The sequence below is a fragment of the Punica granatum genome, unplaced genomic scaffold, assembly GCF_007655135.1.
Source record: "Punica granatum isolate Tunisia-2019 unplaced genomic scaffold, ASM765513v2 Contig00383, whole genome shotgun sequence".
Classification (NCBI taxonomy): domain Eukaryota; kingdom Viridiplantae; phylum Streptophyta; class Magnoliopsida; order Myrtales; family Lythraceae; genus Punica; species Punica granatum.
In genome coordinates, this window is record NW_022204310.1 from 30,680 (window position 1) to 47,765 (window position 17,086).

The following is a 17,086-nucleotide window of genomic DNA, read 5'->3' on the forward strand; positions in this document are numbered from 1 at the left end:
CTCATGATTCAAGCTTCTCTTCCCATGAAATTTTGAGGAGAATGTGTACCAATAGCAATGCATCTGATCAATATGACGCCCACACCATTACTAGATAACAGTTGCCTCTACGAGGTACTATTTCAAAGGCTGCCTAATTACACTAATTTGAAGGTCTTTGGTTAGTTGTGTTATGCTCGTAATCATCCGCGAATCAAAGTAAGTTTGTTGAAAGATCTAGGTGATGTGTTTTTATTGGCTACCTGCACGGGAAAAAGGACCGGCGTCTCTATGATCTTAATTCATGGGAAATTTTTGTTTCACGGGATGTTCATTACTGCGAAGACGCACTTCCATTTGCAGCTAATAAAGAGGTTGAGCCGAGTAAATCAACGGATAGTACTCCATTATATGTCGATATAGGAGCATCTGGTGAGGGCCTGGAAGTGGAAGGGCGTCTGGGCAGGTTTCGGGAAGGCCCAATGAGTCGGGCCACCATTATGGGACCGGGCCGAGGAGAGGAGACAGGCCTGGAAGGATATCTGCGCCGATTTCAGCAAAGCCCAATGAGTCGGGCCAATACTGGGAGCAGCGGGCTGAAAGGGGGAGCGGGCGACAGCATGCCGACTCTCATCCCGGTCCGAAACTGCCTGAGCAGTCCGGTTCAGAATAACATGGGCAGACTACGGTGGAATTGATTGATACAGAGGAAGGGGTAGGCAGAGAGGAAGATAAGCATGATTTGGAAGACATTATTTTGCGGCGATCTGAGCGAATTTGAAAAGCACCGGGTCATTACATAGATTTTATATTCCACACGGCAACAACACAAGCCCCCACTTCATACATGCCATACATTATTGACATTTGAAAAAAAAAAAAACCCAAATTACCTCACTAGAACAAAGGAAATAATGCATGGGCAACACGGGGTCGTTACACAAGTCACTTGGAAAAAGGGAAGAAGGAGAATTAGATGGGGGGAAGGCAGGAGGAATATATCACAAGGGCATTAATCCCACCACATTTCTCAATGCGAAAATGACTGCCCCAGATACCGATGGTTCAGTGGGCTGCACCTTCGTTGCATTTTGAATATGAATCTGCTCTCAAGGTTGGCCGCATTGGATTCAGTGATCATGAAACCTGACAGAAATAAAAAGAGTTGGCACTTGCCAATAAGATAAGAGCATGAAGATAAAATATGCTTTGAATGTGTTCATATAAAAGTAATCAGAACAGATGGTTTCCTATCCATTGCAGCACGACGACAAGCTGAGAGAAACTCACCTTAATTAGAAACGCAGCATTTCCATTGTTTTTTCTGCAATATGTATTCTGATTATCCAGATTTCTCTCGACATCTTTCACTAGATCCTCAAGCACGTTTGTCAGTGTGAGTTCCTTCAACATGCCCAAGTGCTTCACCCTGGGGAATTTTTTCATCATTGGACATTCCCGAATTTCCATTTCGTGAAGGTTGGACATGTCTCCTGATTCCACAATCACTTCCTCAAGATTTTTCAGTTTCCACAGTTTCAGGATACGCAGTTCAGGAAAACCAGTGCATCTCATTTTTGATCCAGTGTAGGATTCAGCAAAAAGCCTAAGCACGGCTAGTTTAGGAAGTGCACGTCCCAAAAGTCCCATGGAATCCTCATCTAGACAAGACTTTGACAGGGTAAGTTGCCTGATGCTGCTGGAAAGTACCACTACCAGTTCACCGGCATGCTGGGGCTGTCGGGTGGGGTCGATCCCTAACTGCATGTCGGGTTGGTTTCCAAGCTGTTCTGCGGGCTGAGCTACTGGTTCGACTTCAGGTTGGAGTCCTGGAAACCCAGATTGAACCTGTTCTGCGGGCCCAATTTCTGGCACAGTTTCTGGTTGATTTCCTGGAATGGCATGCAGGGGCGATCCAGTGAGCTCAAGCTCTGACTGCACGTCAGGCTGGTTTCCTGGAAGGGCAAGCTGTTCTGCAGGTTCTGTTGACACGATTTCTGGTGGGTGAACTGCCCCTACCACTTCCAGTCCAATGGCATGCTGGGTTGGTCTGACGAGGTCGATCCCTGTCTGCACGTCAGGTTGGTTTCCAGGAAGGGCAAGCTGCTGTGCAGGCCGAGCAACTGATATGACTTCAGGTTGGCGTCCTGGAGTCCCAGATTGGACCTGTTCTGCTGGTCCAATTTCTGGCGCGATTTCAAGTTGGTTTCCTGGAACAGCATGCTGGCGTGATCCAGCAAGCTCAATATCTGATTGCATGTCAGGCTGGTTTCCTGGAAAGGCAAGCTGTTCTGCTGGCTTGGCTGCTGACTCGACTTCAGGCGGGTAAACTGCAGGTTGATTCTGTGCTGCTGCAGGTTGGTCCGCTAGAGTTGCAGTCTCCGGTTCACTTAATCTTAACTTCGTGAGCAAATATAATTTCTGCAGATTCAAGTGGGATGACAAGTTCAACTCTTCACGACAATCATATGGATCAGAAGGATCAGTCGACGACAACCTTAGAGATCGAAGGAGTGTGTTTTGGGAAACAAGGGCCGCTGCACCTCCAACTGAAGTTGGATGGTATCTCAGTTTTAGTTTCTCAAGTTTGTTCATTCTCTCGAGACCACTAGGTGAAGATCTCCCTTCACCTATACACAACCCGGTCAAGGTCTGAAGATTTGAGGATATTTTTTTGTGACATGAGGAATCAATTTGAACCTCTTTCATATAAGGATGATGAAGCTTGCCTGAGTTGTAAATAGGGCTGGGAATAGAGATTACATCGGTGTTCTTCAGGCCTAGAGTCTCCAGGTTCGGCAGTTCACTTATAGACCTCGGCAGTGAATCTATCAGAGTCGATCTTAGCCCTAAGAGCCTCAGAAGTGTCAGTTTTCCCATAGAGTCGGGCAACTGTGGCTTGTAGACCCCCTCCAAATCGAGAACCTTCAACAATGCGAACCGACTCAGAATCATGGAGTCTAACACTCCTATTTCTTTGGTGGTTTTACCCCTAGCTTTCAAGCTGAGACATATGTAAGATCGAAGGTCGTCTTGCAGTTGTGATCATTTGTGTGCGAGGCTGAGGCATTGTCTTGGTATTTCACGAACCTGACCAGATGTTGGTGGTCATCTTCATGCTGACAGACAGTAAGGAGGTTCTTTGAAGTCTCGTTGAAGTTGTCAAGCATGAAGAGTGGTACCCGGCAAGTTTTAGGGCTTCCATCTGGCTTCCATTTTATTACCTCGATTAACTTTGCTCTAAACAGTTTGTTAAAGCATATTCTGGCCAGATCTTCCGGTTCTTTGTGGGGGGGGGGGGGGGGGTGTGTTGATCATCCTGAACCACCTTTTTGCAATCCAAGAAACCCTCGGAAACCCATAAGCACAAAGCCCTGCGCACTGAGATCTCGAATCCTCTGGGAAATAGGAACATGTAAAGTAAACAGGCCTTAAGTTGGAGGGACAATCTGGGGCAACACCAAAACAAGGTTTCAATTGAAGAGTTAGAGCTTCCTGGAGATGTAGAATTAGAGCACAATGCTGCCCGAAGTGAAACTTCCCGAGGAAGTGGTCCGAGATCGAATGTTTTAGCCCACAGAGTCGTAGATGGATCCACCTCCCCAGTGTTGATGAGAATTCTGTTTCCACCTGTCCCGTGTAAGTACCTCGTTAGCGCTTTCCAAGCATTGTCCCTGGCCTTGACATCATCCATGATGATGAGATAATGGCCAGGTCCGCTCAGTAGTTTGGTGAGCTCCTCACCCAATAGTTCTTCTTCTTCTTTTGCACTATTTGTGAAGTCCAGCTTCAGCCCTGAGGGGCTCAACTGCACCAATAGGTCACGCAAGACCTCATTTTTTATGAAATTAGCTGGTACAGACACCCATGCTCGGCGGTCGAAATGGTGCTTGATCCGCACGTGTTCATAAACAGCACGCACAACCATTGTCCTGCCAGAGCCTCCTTGGCCACACACAACGAGCTGCTGGTAGTTGTCCTGAGCATCATTCCGTTGTTGCCTCCAACCAACTCCTCAACCAGTCTGTTCCTGTCAAAAATCTGGCGTGGAAGAAGCCGGTTTTGGATCTCCCAGTCCCAGCGGCAGATTTCACTGATACCCTCTTCTAAATCCAAGGAAGACATGGGGAAATCCACGAAGCCGTCGATCCAGTGGTCCTCACCATTCGCAGAACAGTGGACCAAATGACACCTAAGAGCAAAACTCTTCTCCTTTCTTCCCCCAAGCAAGCCGTCAACTTCTTTATCTATCCTGCATAGACTTGGTGAATAACGAATTTGCACGTCGTCTCAGCCAAGTTCTCTGCGGAGCTTGCCAAGGACCCCATCCCTTTCTCGGTCGTGCAGATCCAGCGCTTTCGTGCAAAGCAGAAAGGTACGAACCTTGTCACATTGAGAAGCATGTAGTTGAGTTGCCATGTATCAATTCCGCATCAGTTTTTGCAGCAGATGGGCGACGGGAAACTGAGTTACAGTACAAGTTTGGGATTGGGAAGGGGAAAAGGATGACCAATTCAGACAGCAGCTGGTCTTATTACAAGAATTTAAATAAAAAATCTAAATAAAAGAGCACGGGGTATCACTGATGAGGATTGAAGTCGAGACCTCATGGTTTTGGATGGTGACTGTCACTGCATCAAATTCCCTTCCTCATTATTATGTGTTTTTAAATAAAGAGTCAATGACACAAATAGATATGTGATTTGCTCATTGTCCCACATCTAGCATGTGTTTTATATAATTACACAAACATGGATCGGGTCTGAATTTTGTCACAGATCTAGCATGCCCGTCCAATTCCATCAAAAATATCCATTAATGCTTATGTGGCTGTTACTGTACCACGTAAGTAATGAAGCCACTATCTGAATGACACATGTCAGGTCGGACCCATACAAATTTTCAAGAACGCCCAAATCTTTTTCATCTTTCGAAATTGGCCCATTCCACCCACAGTACCCACTTACTCTCTATTCCTCTAAGATTTCTTTCCTTTATCTTCCTACTCCTCTCCGGAGAAGCCTCAACTCCGACTTTGGCTTCCAACGAGGTGCCCTATTTCGATCGTCGATGTCCCTCGCGGCCGGCTCTCTCCCTCGCATCTGTCGATCTCTTGTAGGCATCCCCTTTAGCAGCTTACTCTGCCATTGAAATCCCCCAAGAGCTTCCCTCGGTAGAGCCTCACAGTTCGCAGAATTTCATCGGACTAACTCCGATTTCGAAAACCTCATTACTCGACATCCAATTTATCCTTCGCTTCGTCGAATGGGGAGAGGCACCATGAGGAGCGTCGATTCTTCTAGAGGGAGAATCGAGCTTCAAGTTGGAGGTCCTCAGTGGAGGCCCAAGACTTGAACATCCCGTTTGGATTGAAAGTTTTTGACTTTGATTGAGAAAAATGACATAAATAAATGTTACCGTTGTGGAGCCCACCATCTCTGCTCTCCCCTTCTCTCCCCGTGACTTTGATCAGTCTTCCAGGTAGAAACAGAACAGGCCCCCCTCCCAACCTTCTTCTCCCCCTGCGACAGAACGCCGGCCCCCTTCTTCTTCCTCCTCTACTCGACATCGTTGAAGATTTTCTTTGCGAATCTGTCCGTCATTTGCCTCCTAGTGGTTGTCCTCTGCGAACGCGTGAAGCCGCTGGCCCTACCTCTGAAGCATTCAGTTGGCAGTGCATCTGAGAGCAAGCGGACGAATTTTGTCGTGCCCCTACCAGTTCTTACTCTTCTTAAGAGGCGCCTGAGCTCACTTGCCACTTCCACATCGATGTTGAAGGTAATTTCTGTGACCAATGTCATGTTACATTTTCTTTGCATCAGTGAATTGCTGGTTGGGGAAAGAAATTGTGCCTACTGTTACTGTGGGTTGAAGAAATGTTCGATTTTTGGTCTTGCATTGGTGTGTGTTCTGTATAGCAGTTGATTGATGAATTTGTTGGACCAATTTCATGTTATTGTGAACGGTTGCATCGTTGCATTGCTGGTTCAGTAAAGAATTGTAGCTTGCCCTTACCGTTGGTTGAAGATATGTGCGATTTTTGGTGGATTTCTGTTGGATTGTGTTCTGTATAGTAGTTGATTGATGAATTTGTTGGACCAATTTCATGTTATTGCGAATGGTTGCATCGTTGAAGGGCTGGTTTAGTAAACAATTGAAGCTTGCCCTTACTGTTGGTTGAAGAAATGTGTGATTTCTGTATATTTTTCCGTTGGTTTGCATTCTATATAGCTGTTGCTGGAATTGTTGCTGCCATTTGCTTCAGATGACATGAGACTAATCTGTTCATCGTGACTGTGTGTTGCTTACCGTCGTTGGTTGCACTGTCATGTACCCCTGCTAATCTGTGTTGCACTTGTTTGATGAAATGTTGTCTGTTGATACACTTTCATCAAAGAGAACATATTTCTTATGGCAACTTGATTTTGTTCCTTCACACCGAACACATCACAAGTTTGCTTATGTCACAATATCGTTTCTTGAATTCAATGTGTTTTCTAGGATGTTTTGCTATATAGCATGCGTCCATGGTTTGATGATAAAAAATTCTCGTGGTTTCAGTTGTAGTTGTGTGACCTGTTGGAGTGCTGAAAAACTCTTCAACATTGGTTTCCATAAAAGCAGAAAATTGACAGAATCGAATTTTTTAGTTCCTACAATGTCTGATAGTATAATTTCAGTTCTAAGTTTTTGCGTGGCTTTGTAAGTTTTTGCTATAGCAGTTGGAAAGAGATGGCCCCCGAGGGTGATGGCATACTTGAGTGGACAGACGCTCTGGAGAGTGCGTTCATTAACATCTTGCTCAATAAGTTCACAAGGACGCATACTACATCTTGGAAAGGCAAGGACTGGGAACAAATGAATAAGGAGCTGGAAGAGCAATTTCCAGGCACCACTCTCGGCACCAAGAAGTTGCAGCAGAAACTTCGAAGGCTGCGGATCCAATACACACAATTCACTGAGCTGACTGCGCATACTGGTGTCGGTTGGGATGAGACAACCAACACCGTAAAGGCGAGTGCTGATGTGTGGGACAAGTTTATTAAGGTATAGTAACAATAACCTATAGAGGATTACTATTTTCAATTTGTATCATTTCACTAGAAGTAGTTGTAACTGCACAATTGTTCTTTTTTTTTACATGCAGAAGACCAGTAGCTACAAGAGTTTCTAGTCCAAAGGCTGCAAGCATTACAACTCATTAAAATAGTTGTTCAGATCTAAGACAGCAACATGTGCGTTACGTATTTCATCCGCCGAACCACCGAAGAGCCCAGGAACTTATGCACGCATGGAAGAGGAGTTCCTAGCAGCAGCGACAAGTCATGGAAAAGAACCAATCAATCTTGAAGAGGGCTCCGGCAATAGTGATGACCCGGTTCATGAGGTTACCGAGCCTGTCATTACAGCGTCCCGTCATCAAGTGCGTATAAGGAGTTCCAATGCTGACTCCCGATTGCAGGAGTGCCTCGACATGTTAAAGTGCAATATGAGCAGGAGGGAGAAGGAGAGAATTTGTACCCCTTCAACATCAAAGAGAAGTAAATTTGTGACAAGCCCCGAGAAACCAGAGAAGAACAACATCAAGGAGGTGATGGCAGTACTCAATAAACTGCGTCCAGAATTGTCCATAGAGGAGTACCTTGTGGCCAGTGATAGCCTTTCAAAGGATGAGCAGACAAGGCGACTGTTCATGTGCTTTGTCGATGATTCAAGGCTGCCATGGGTTCGTCGCCTTGTTGGCCCTTGAACGGGCATGATGCATCCTCTACTCTGTTATATTTTTATATTGTTTATCTGTTACGACATTAACCAAACCCTTGTTTTATATTTGTTGTGTGTGCAAGTACTTTGCTTGGATTGTTTGCCTTTGTTTTATGTGAATCTTGTGATATTTGTCTATGTTGTTTGTGCAGTGGTCTTGCATTTATTTTACATATGAAACTTGCTTCCTTTCCCCTTATAAATCCAAATTTGTGATAATATGCCATGTTATTTGTCGATATAGTCCGCTAAGCTAAAGGGAATGCACGATGCCAAGAAACAGGAATTCACGACAAAATGATAATCAAGCAACATATGAAGAAGATTACGACACTGAGCTTATGTGGATTTATCTAGCGCTTGAGAATGCAGTGGCCGAACAACATGTCCCGGGCAACATTCCTTGTAGAACCTCAAGTCTACAAGGCAGACATTACATAGAGGAAGTTCTTGCCAATGACACAAGGTGTTACGAGAATTTCAGGATGAACCCTCACGTATTTCATAACTTGTGCGATACGCTAAGGGCAAACTATGGAATCAAAAATTCCAGGAAAGGTATGACCGTCGAGGAGATGGTTAGCATGTTCTTACTGGTAGTTGGACATAGTACGCGCTTCGCTGTGGTTGCCGAACGATTTCAGCATTCTAAGGAGACGGTGTCACGGGTCATCAAGTTAATAGTTCGAGGAATTCATTCATTGTCACCAACGTACATAAGACGGATGAACGTTGATGTGCAGCCTGAAATTCAGAGATGTCGAAAATGGTACCCATTCTTTAAGGTATTTTTCGTATATCTGAGAAATTAAAATGGCAATTAATTTTTTCATTTATACTATAATTCGTATTCTTTTCATTATTACTGTAGAATTGCTTTGGAGCAATCGATGGAACCCATGTGGCTGCTTGTGTTCCTTCATCGGTGAGAGGCACGTATCGCAATCGAAATAATGAGATTACGCAAAATGTTCTCGTCGCTTATTCACATGACATGATGTTCACACATGTCGTGACTGGATGGGAGGGTTCGGCTCACGACTTGAGACTTTTGTCCGATGCCGCTACATTGCAATCATTCCCCGCACCATATGGTGGTAAGTTGTTCTTGCTCATATCGCATGTTCCTTGTCAATCGCATATGTATTTTCATATTTACATTCAACAACTGTTATATATTAGATCTACATTTGTGCTTGCAGAACAGTATTACGTAGTTGATGCGGGATTCCCCAATATTCCCGGTTATATGGCTCCTTACAAAGGGCAAATGTATCACCGCTGTGACTTTAATGATGACACCCCACCAACGATGGAGAAAGAGTTATTCAATCAGCGCCATGCATCGTTCGTAATATTATTGAGCAGTGTTTTGGGGTGCTGAAGAACAGATTTGCCATACTACGGTCAATGCCAAATTACGGCTCGGTTTGCCAAGGACAAATTACTCTTACATGCTTCGTGTTGCACAATTTCATTCGGCTTAATAATTATCATGATAGATTATTCGAAGAGTATGGAAATGCATGGCAATATTACGATGAATTCCGAAATCCTCCTCATCTAATTGGAGATCGGGTTGATGTAAACATGAGAAGCAGGAAAATGGATGCATCACGTAACCGTATTGCAAATGCAATATGGCAAGCGGAAACAAGAGGAAGTCGGTAATATTCGAATGAATGGATGGTGTAGATAATTGATTATAATGGGATTGTATGTTTTAATAAGATATGGGGCCTACCAGTTTGACTTTGAGAAAGTGTGTTTTGTTGTGTAGTATTGAGTTAAAGCTATTAAAATTTTTTTAACTTTAACCGCGAATCCAAACAGAGTAGAAAAATCTCTGAATCAGGTCATCGTCATCATCTTTTGTCTTTGGATTCTTCAACCTTGTCACCATTCTCTGGTTCAGCTTGTTCTTTGTCATGCTCTTGTTCATGGAGGTTAGGTAAAAAGTAAAAAGATGACGGAAGTAGACTAGTAGAGGAAGGTGGAGATACACATGGCAGAGAGGATTCTGGGACTTTGAGGAGAGCAGGAGAGAGAGGAAGGGACCGATGTGGAAAGATGTAAAGAACATGGGCTTTTATCAAAAGAGGTTTAGCATATTCTCGCTTAGTGATAACTAAGAATTTTCATATTCGACACTCAATGAGAATATTTATGTCATTTTATTAGTTATTAGAATTTCTATTTTATTACATTAATTTCACGGACCTCTCTTATAACCGGAAAAAAATATGATTTTTTTCCCAGAACATTGCGTGGGCCAAAATTTAAAACATAAGAAATATTGGGGTCTTTCTAAATAGCCAGTGGGTTTTGAGTTGTACGTGTCAACTTCATATTGGAGGGGAATTGGTGTAAGCTGAAGCTCATAGAACGCCGGTTGATGTCTACGTGTGCAATTGTGAGCCAGCAAATGTGCCACATAAGCATTTAACGGAAATCTTTTACGGAATTTGATGGATCTGTTAAATTTGGGACGAAATTCAAACCCTATGCATGTTTGTACAATTATAAAAAATAAAAAACGTGCTTGAGGTGGGGACAATGAGTAAACTACGTGCCTATTGGTGTCATCAACCCTATAATAAACTTTTCCGCTTCACCTATTATTGAATAAATAAATAAATAAATAAGGTCATCTCTAATAAGTTAATTTTTTTCAGAGCAAATGCTTGCTCATCTTAAAATCTCATATGCCTTGCATTTGCACTTGCATGGGAGTTGTAAATGAAAAATTTTGAATTGCACTTGCACAGAAGGCATACTCTTGTCTGATAATGAAAAGTTTTAAGTTTGATACTTAGTAGGACTATCAATACTCCTTTATTAGTTATTAAAATTAGAATGCATATTTTAATGTATTAGATTTATGAGCCTCCCTTGTAATTGAAAAAAAGAAAAGTAAAAAAGAAAAAAAATCCTAAATGAAATGTTAGAAGAAATTCATATACATATATTAAGAAAGAAAGATAAATGGTGGAAATATACTTGTTTCATATATATATATATATATGTATATATACACTTACATCCATCCGTCCATTTATCTATTTATATTCATATCAATATGTATATCTATCTATATCTATAATTTATATATATTGAGGCAAAAGAGCGAGTGGGGAGTTTTTCCAGTTCCGTCTTTTTTTCCCCTTGAAATCCCAATTTTTAAATTTTCACTTTTTTTTAATTTCTTCTCTTTTTCAGTATTTTTAATTTGATGAGAAAAAGGTGGCACGTGATTCGTTCTATCCATCAAGATGAGCGATCCAGTCGTCATTTTTTGATTAGTGCAATTGCCGACTGCTTTAGTTTTTTTTAATTCTAATTTTAAATTTTCTTTTTTATTTTTCCTCTCTTTTTCAATATTTTTAAATTCGACCCAAAAAGTTGTAGGTAGTCATATCTACTCGTTGAAACAAATAACCGAATTGTTATTTTCTTCGGTGCCCATCGCAACTACTTTAATTTTTATAAAAAATTTCAGTTTTTAGTTTCGCATTTTTAACCCCTTTATTAGTATCTTAAATTCCAATCAATCAAGATAACAGTTAATCTGGTTGTCCCATTGAGACAAATGATTCGATCATTTTGGTTGGATCAATTATTTCCATAAAAAGGTTTTTTTTCCCTAACTCCTGTCCCTTTTTTCAATCCATATTACTAATTACATATATCTACCAAATCATTTGAGACAGTTTTGGACCCACTGCGAAGTGGGAGCATAATACCTGGTATAAGAGGGAGCACTTTTCCACACTCATTAGTTTTTTAAATAATTTTTAAATTTTTTTAGTTTTATAATTTTCTTAAAATTATCCCTTTTTCTCAATTCTTTAAACCCGATCTAGACAAGGTAATAGATAATATGTTTAACCCATTGAGGCAAATAATTCGATCGTTATGGTCGGACCAGTGTTTCAAAAAAATATTTTTCCTCAACTTTCTTAAATATATTCTTATATTATTTTAGGTGATATTTCTTTTATTTTTCTTTTAAAAAATAACATGAAGTTTGGTTCTTTTTTCGTTTGACGTAAATTTTTTTATATGAATAATGAACTACTAAACATATGAAATATCGGGTTTCTTTGGGTAGAGTCATATTTGGTCTCATTTAGTTACAAAGGTTAGAAGTATAAATTTTGTTGAAAATAATTTTGAGTAGTGGCTAATTAGAATAAAGAGAAGAAATGTTACATTGGAAATAAATTGTAATAATCCATCAATAAATGAAGATAGAGGAGCGATTTAAAGACTCTATCTATATCAGTTAAATTAATTAATTTGGTAGTGGGGGTAATTTAGTAAGATGAATAATTAATGGTGTGGATTAATCAAAGTGAGGGTGGAAATAGCCCTAGCCTTTGAACATCGATAAATGAAGATAGAGGAGCGATTTAAGGACTCTATCTATATTAGTTAAATTAATTAATTTGGTATTGGGGGTAATTTAGTAAAATGAATAATTAATGGATTGGATTAGTCAAAGTGAGAGTGGAAATAGGCCTTGCCTTTGAAAATTTTCAAATCATTTGATGTAATTTTTGAACCTGCGATAGATTGCGGACAAAATATTTTACTAATTTACTTTTTGGCAGGAAAAAATTAATTTACTTCATTTATGCAACGTATGGAGTTGCATGGTACACGTTTTAGTGCGCGATCAGTGCTCTTTTCAGTATATCTGTTACCACCCTATTTTGGTCCACCGGCTCTAAGATAGGACATCAACAAGACTCCCGACTAGAATTCCAAAACTCTAACAAAAATAGCGAGGGCAACATATGGAATTTTGTGGCACACACAGTTGATCCTGAAGAGTGAGACACAAATTATCAACATTCAAATCGAAGGCAGTGGACAAAGAGGAACTCACATTTCTGTAACATTCTCTTCAGTGAGTAAGACTATCTTCATGGATCCCAAAGCCAAGTTTGGTATTTTTAGATCAACGTTTGTTGATCGGGGACATTTTAACACAAGAATCACATCGACAGTCCATTCAAGCAAAGAAACAAAATTCGTGGGAACTGGAGTGCCCAAACAGTGAATACAACAGCTTGAGCATGGGATTCGACGCATCATATCATGACCAATATTGAACCTAAAAGGGTGACTCACATATGCTTGACCTAGGAAATTGAGTTAAGTTCGATTTGACGGGTTAGTCATCCCAAGATACAATACAAAGAGAGAGTTATGAATTTGTTAGCGCACCATGCACAAAGCAGTTAAACCTGAGCAGACTCTACCAATCGAGGGAGAAAATCCATAAAAAAAAAAATTCTTCGTATTTTCAAGCATGGCCAACGTCAATGGATTCCCAATTCACTGAAGGTTCAGAAAATACAAAAAAGGGGATGTGTTTTAGGATAGATTAGCACAGAATTAAAGGTTTTCTCATAGATCAGAACCAAATTTCCCAGTTTTGACCAGCTGTGGAATAAAAATTTCTTCGGGCACTTCCTAAGGTCAAACGAACTTCAAATTTTATGAGGATGTGCCTAACCTATATAGGGATCAAGAAAAAATATTAGAAAGATCCACGGGTTCATGAGTAGCTCAGAAAAATTTCGAATGGACAGTTGCACCTTCTGCTCCTTCTGCTTTGGCTGAGCAAGGTGGAGTACAAGACACCATTTCCTCCTTTCCCCTTTGATGGGCTCACGAACCAAAACTGGGTAAGAAAGTAGGGTGGATGGTAGAATCAACTAAACTCACTCGATAAGATAACTCGCCACGAGTAAGAAAAGTCTCTCCGATACCAAATGATGACGAACTAGAACTGGGTAAGAAAGAAGGGTGGATGGTAGAACCAACAAAACTCACTCGATAAGATGACTCACCACGAGTAAGAAAAGTCGGATTGAATCGCCCCACTCAAGGATGAACTATAAGAATTGTGATTTTTGCCACTAAACAAGGACCTTGTTCAGATAAGAAAAGAGAGGAAACGCTCTAGGCAATTTCATTCAAAATATTCATCAAATTCGTATTTTTCAGATCTTCTTCTAGCATATTTATATATATATGTATGGAAGACACATCCCTTGACTTTAGAATAGGAAACTGACATCTAATATTCTCTAGATTACTTTCCTAAAATAGAATAAGGAAACAATCTGAAATAAGAAACTTAAAACTACTAACTCAAGCTAATAATGAAAATAATATCTAATTAAGAGAAACTATATTATAGCAATATAGGAAACTTAATATCTAATTAATCTAAATTCTTGTTTCAGAGTCTTCTAGAATGCGTGTCCGGTCCCGAAAATTCGAATACATGTTAGGTTGCAATCTGAAGCACATCATCCCCTCTCGGTTAGAAAAAGACGCGTCCTCAAGTCTTTGTTGATCTTCTGCTGGTCTTCATGTGTCGGTGCTTTTTAGCTTGCCACTTAATGACCAACTTTTCTGTTCGGACTCTCTCCTGTAATTCTTCATAGATTGGCTTCTTTTTGCTTCCTCACCAACCAACTCGTTGCTTGAACTGTTGCTTCCTCGGTGGGCTTGTATATGCTTTCGCAAATTTTGCCTCGATTGGATGAAACACCATCAACAATTCTTCAATAGCAATTTCTTCTGGAAGTTCTACTTGGCCTGGGTTTAAAATCAGTTCAGTCTGCACTTTCTTTGCAGAGTTTGAATTTAGTTCCTCCCGTAGCATCTTGCCAATCGCTAAATCCTTCTCGACCATAACATTATTATCTTGTGATGCTTGAGCTGCTTCATTCTCGGACTCCACTTCTTCTTCTTTTAATTTTTCACTCTTCATAGAAGCCTCTTCAAGCTATACTTTTTCCTCAACATCAAGAGTCTTCATAGGAAAAGCATTTGTTTTCCATTCTTAAGAGGATAGGTAGAGTTCATGCAATCGTCTTCAGATTCACAAAGGCGTTCTTCATATCCTAAAGGAAAGAATCTGACCTTTAAGAGTTGTTTCATGCGCCTCCACGTAAATACTAAATTCCTTCCATCTCCAAGACGATTATTTTCCAATTTCTCCCACCAAGTAGAAGCTTTGCCCCTTAACCAATAAACAACTCTATCAACTCGGCTTCCATCATCGGGGATGTCGTAGTAGTCGAAAAATCGGTCCACATCCGAAATCCACACCAAGAATTCTTCAGCATTCACGCTTCCGTTGAAAGTCGGGATTCTTTTTGGGAGATAATTCTCCTGCACCCATTCTAAACTCTCGAGGGCTTGGGTAGCTCGCTCTAGTCGCACTAAAATTTCTTTAGTTCGTTGTAATGTGGGGAGCAAGTCTTGGTTGAAGATAAGCCCTCTTGGAACTCGTTCTGGGTGGTCTTTAGCCATTATCTCCGCATATTTAGCAAAATCCAGTCAATTACACGTGTGTTCACTCCTTCACGTGTTTCACTCAGCCAACATGGATAGAACCTTCGCTCTGATACCAAATGATGGGCTCATGAACCAGAATTGGGTAAGAAAGTAGGGTGGAGGGTAGAATCAACTAAACTCACTCGATAAGATAACTCGCCACGAATCAGAAAAGTCTTTCTGATACCAAATGATGGGCTAACGAATCAGAACTGGGTAAGAAAGAAGGGTGGATGGTAGAACCAACAAAACTCACTCGATAAGATGACTCGCCACGAGTAAGAAAAGTTGGATTGATTCGCCACACTCAAGGATGAACGATAAGAATCGGGATTTTCGCCACTAAATAAGGAATTTGTTCAGATAAGAAAAGAGAGGAAATGCTTTAGGCAATTTCATTCAAAATATTCATCAAATTCGTATTTTTCAGATCTCCTCCTAGCATATATATATAGAGGGAAGACACATCCCTTGACTTTAGAATAAGAAACTGATATCTAATATCCTCTAGATTACTTTCCTAAAATAGAATAAAGAAACAATCTGAAATGAGAAACTTAAGACTACTGACTCAAGCTAATAATGAAAATAATATCTAATTAAGAGAAACTATATTATAGTAATATATGAAATTTAATATCTAATTAATCTAAATTCTTGTTTCAGAGTCTTCTAAAATGCGTGTTTGGTCTCGAAAATTCAAATACATGTTGGGCTGCAATCTGAAGCACATCACCCTCCTTCCACACGCCATCTCTGCTCCTCTTCTGCAACTCCCCAGCAACCACCTCCTCAGCTTCTCCTTCTCCTTCACGGCAAGAAACGCAGCACAGGGGGATAGACAGAAGACTGGACCAGCGACCCTGTCTTTTCCTCGAGGACGAGACCTCCATCTTCAACCGACACCATTACCATTCTGTACTTTCTCCCATTAACATCACAGCCACCTCCTTGGATTCTCAAGCTCGGCTTCCTCTCCTTCTTCACGACAGCAACGGACCGCCCCCACCTTCCTGAGCTCAGCCTTTTCTTTCCTGCTCTCTTCATCGTTTGATTCTCACCATCCCAGAACGCACCAGCAATAACTAAATTCTCCATCCTCCTTTTTATCAATTTCTATTTCCATCCGTTCCCTTTATTCTTGCCCCCGTTTTGCCGTTCCTTTTCCTCTTGTTGTAGGTTCTTCTCGAGCCTCCTGAGTTGTAACTGCTCGAGTTGCTGCTGTTGTCTCGCTGCTATCCAACCCTCCACCGAGCTCGTTGAGCTCTTCTACAGCCCTTCTTCCTTCCCATCAGCCCGTTGGTTAAGTCCCCTTAAATATAGCTCGGGTGAGCTCATTTAATCATGGATGTTGTGCAGCCATGACATGTGATGATTCCTTTATCGATTTCAAGAATGTCTGGCCTGTTTCCGACGGTGCTTCACCTAATCTTGATGGTCACGTGTTGGGTTGCATGTTTGGTCTTTAGTTGACTTTATTAAGCTTTGCATGACCTTGAATATTCAGTGTTATATTGGGTGCGTGGCTGATCTGTGGCGGCGGCATTTTGTTGGAATAGAAAGGTTGAAATTGACCTCACGCACTCCTTTTTTGACATAAATGTCAATGTTTAGTTCAAGGGTGTGGGATTTGTCTTTCATGGCTTAGTAAAGGAAATTCAAAACTCATTTTTAGCTCGATTTATCAATGATCTCAAATCTGGTCGGATATTTCTTTTCTTGGTGTACCTTGAATTAGACATGATTTGATAGAAATGTATATGTTTTGTATCGGCCTAGATGTGATCACTAATGCTCGGTTTTCTTCAATCTATTCAAAAACCACAAGGAGGCGAAAACTTTAATTAAGCGAGAGAAAGTTGGAGAGATAAGAAGATGGTAGGTTGATGCCGGTGGGGCTCGAAGACGACATGGAGACCGACCTAGGCCTAGGTTGGTCCCGACTTGAAGACCGTCTCGGTCCGCGGTAGATAAGGATCTT

General features: G+C 41.1%; 2 protein-coding genes across 2 annotated transcripts; one reads left to right on the forward strand and one right to left on the reverse strand.

Moving 5' to 3' along the window:
* Positions 1-773: 773 nt before the first annotated feature.
* LOC116190207 lies at positions 774-3,012 on the reverse strand. Its single transcript, XM_031519867.1, has 2 exons — positions 1,270-3,012; positions 774-1,125 (listed from the first exon to the last, which is right to left on the reverse strand). Exons 1-2 carry the CDS (start codon positions 2,932-2,934, stop codon positions 1,117-1,119), a joined length of 1,674 nt encoding a protein of 557 aa, XP_031375727.1. The 5' UTR covers positions 2,935-3,012; the 3' UTR covers positions 774-1,116.
* Positions 3,013-8,012: 5,000 nt separating this feature from the next.
* LOC116190210 (protein ALP1-like) lies at positions 8,013-9,127 on the forward strand. Its single transcript, XM_031519870.1, has 3 exons — positions 8,013-8,528; positions 8,615-8,840; positions 8,946-9,127. The coding sequence occupies exons 1-3, from the start codon at positions 8,013-8,015 to the stop codon at positions 9,125-9,127; spliced, it is 924 nt and encodes a 307-aa protein (XP_031375730.1).
* Positions 9,128-17,086: the final 7,959 nt, after the last annotated feature.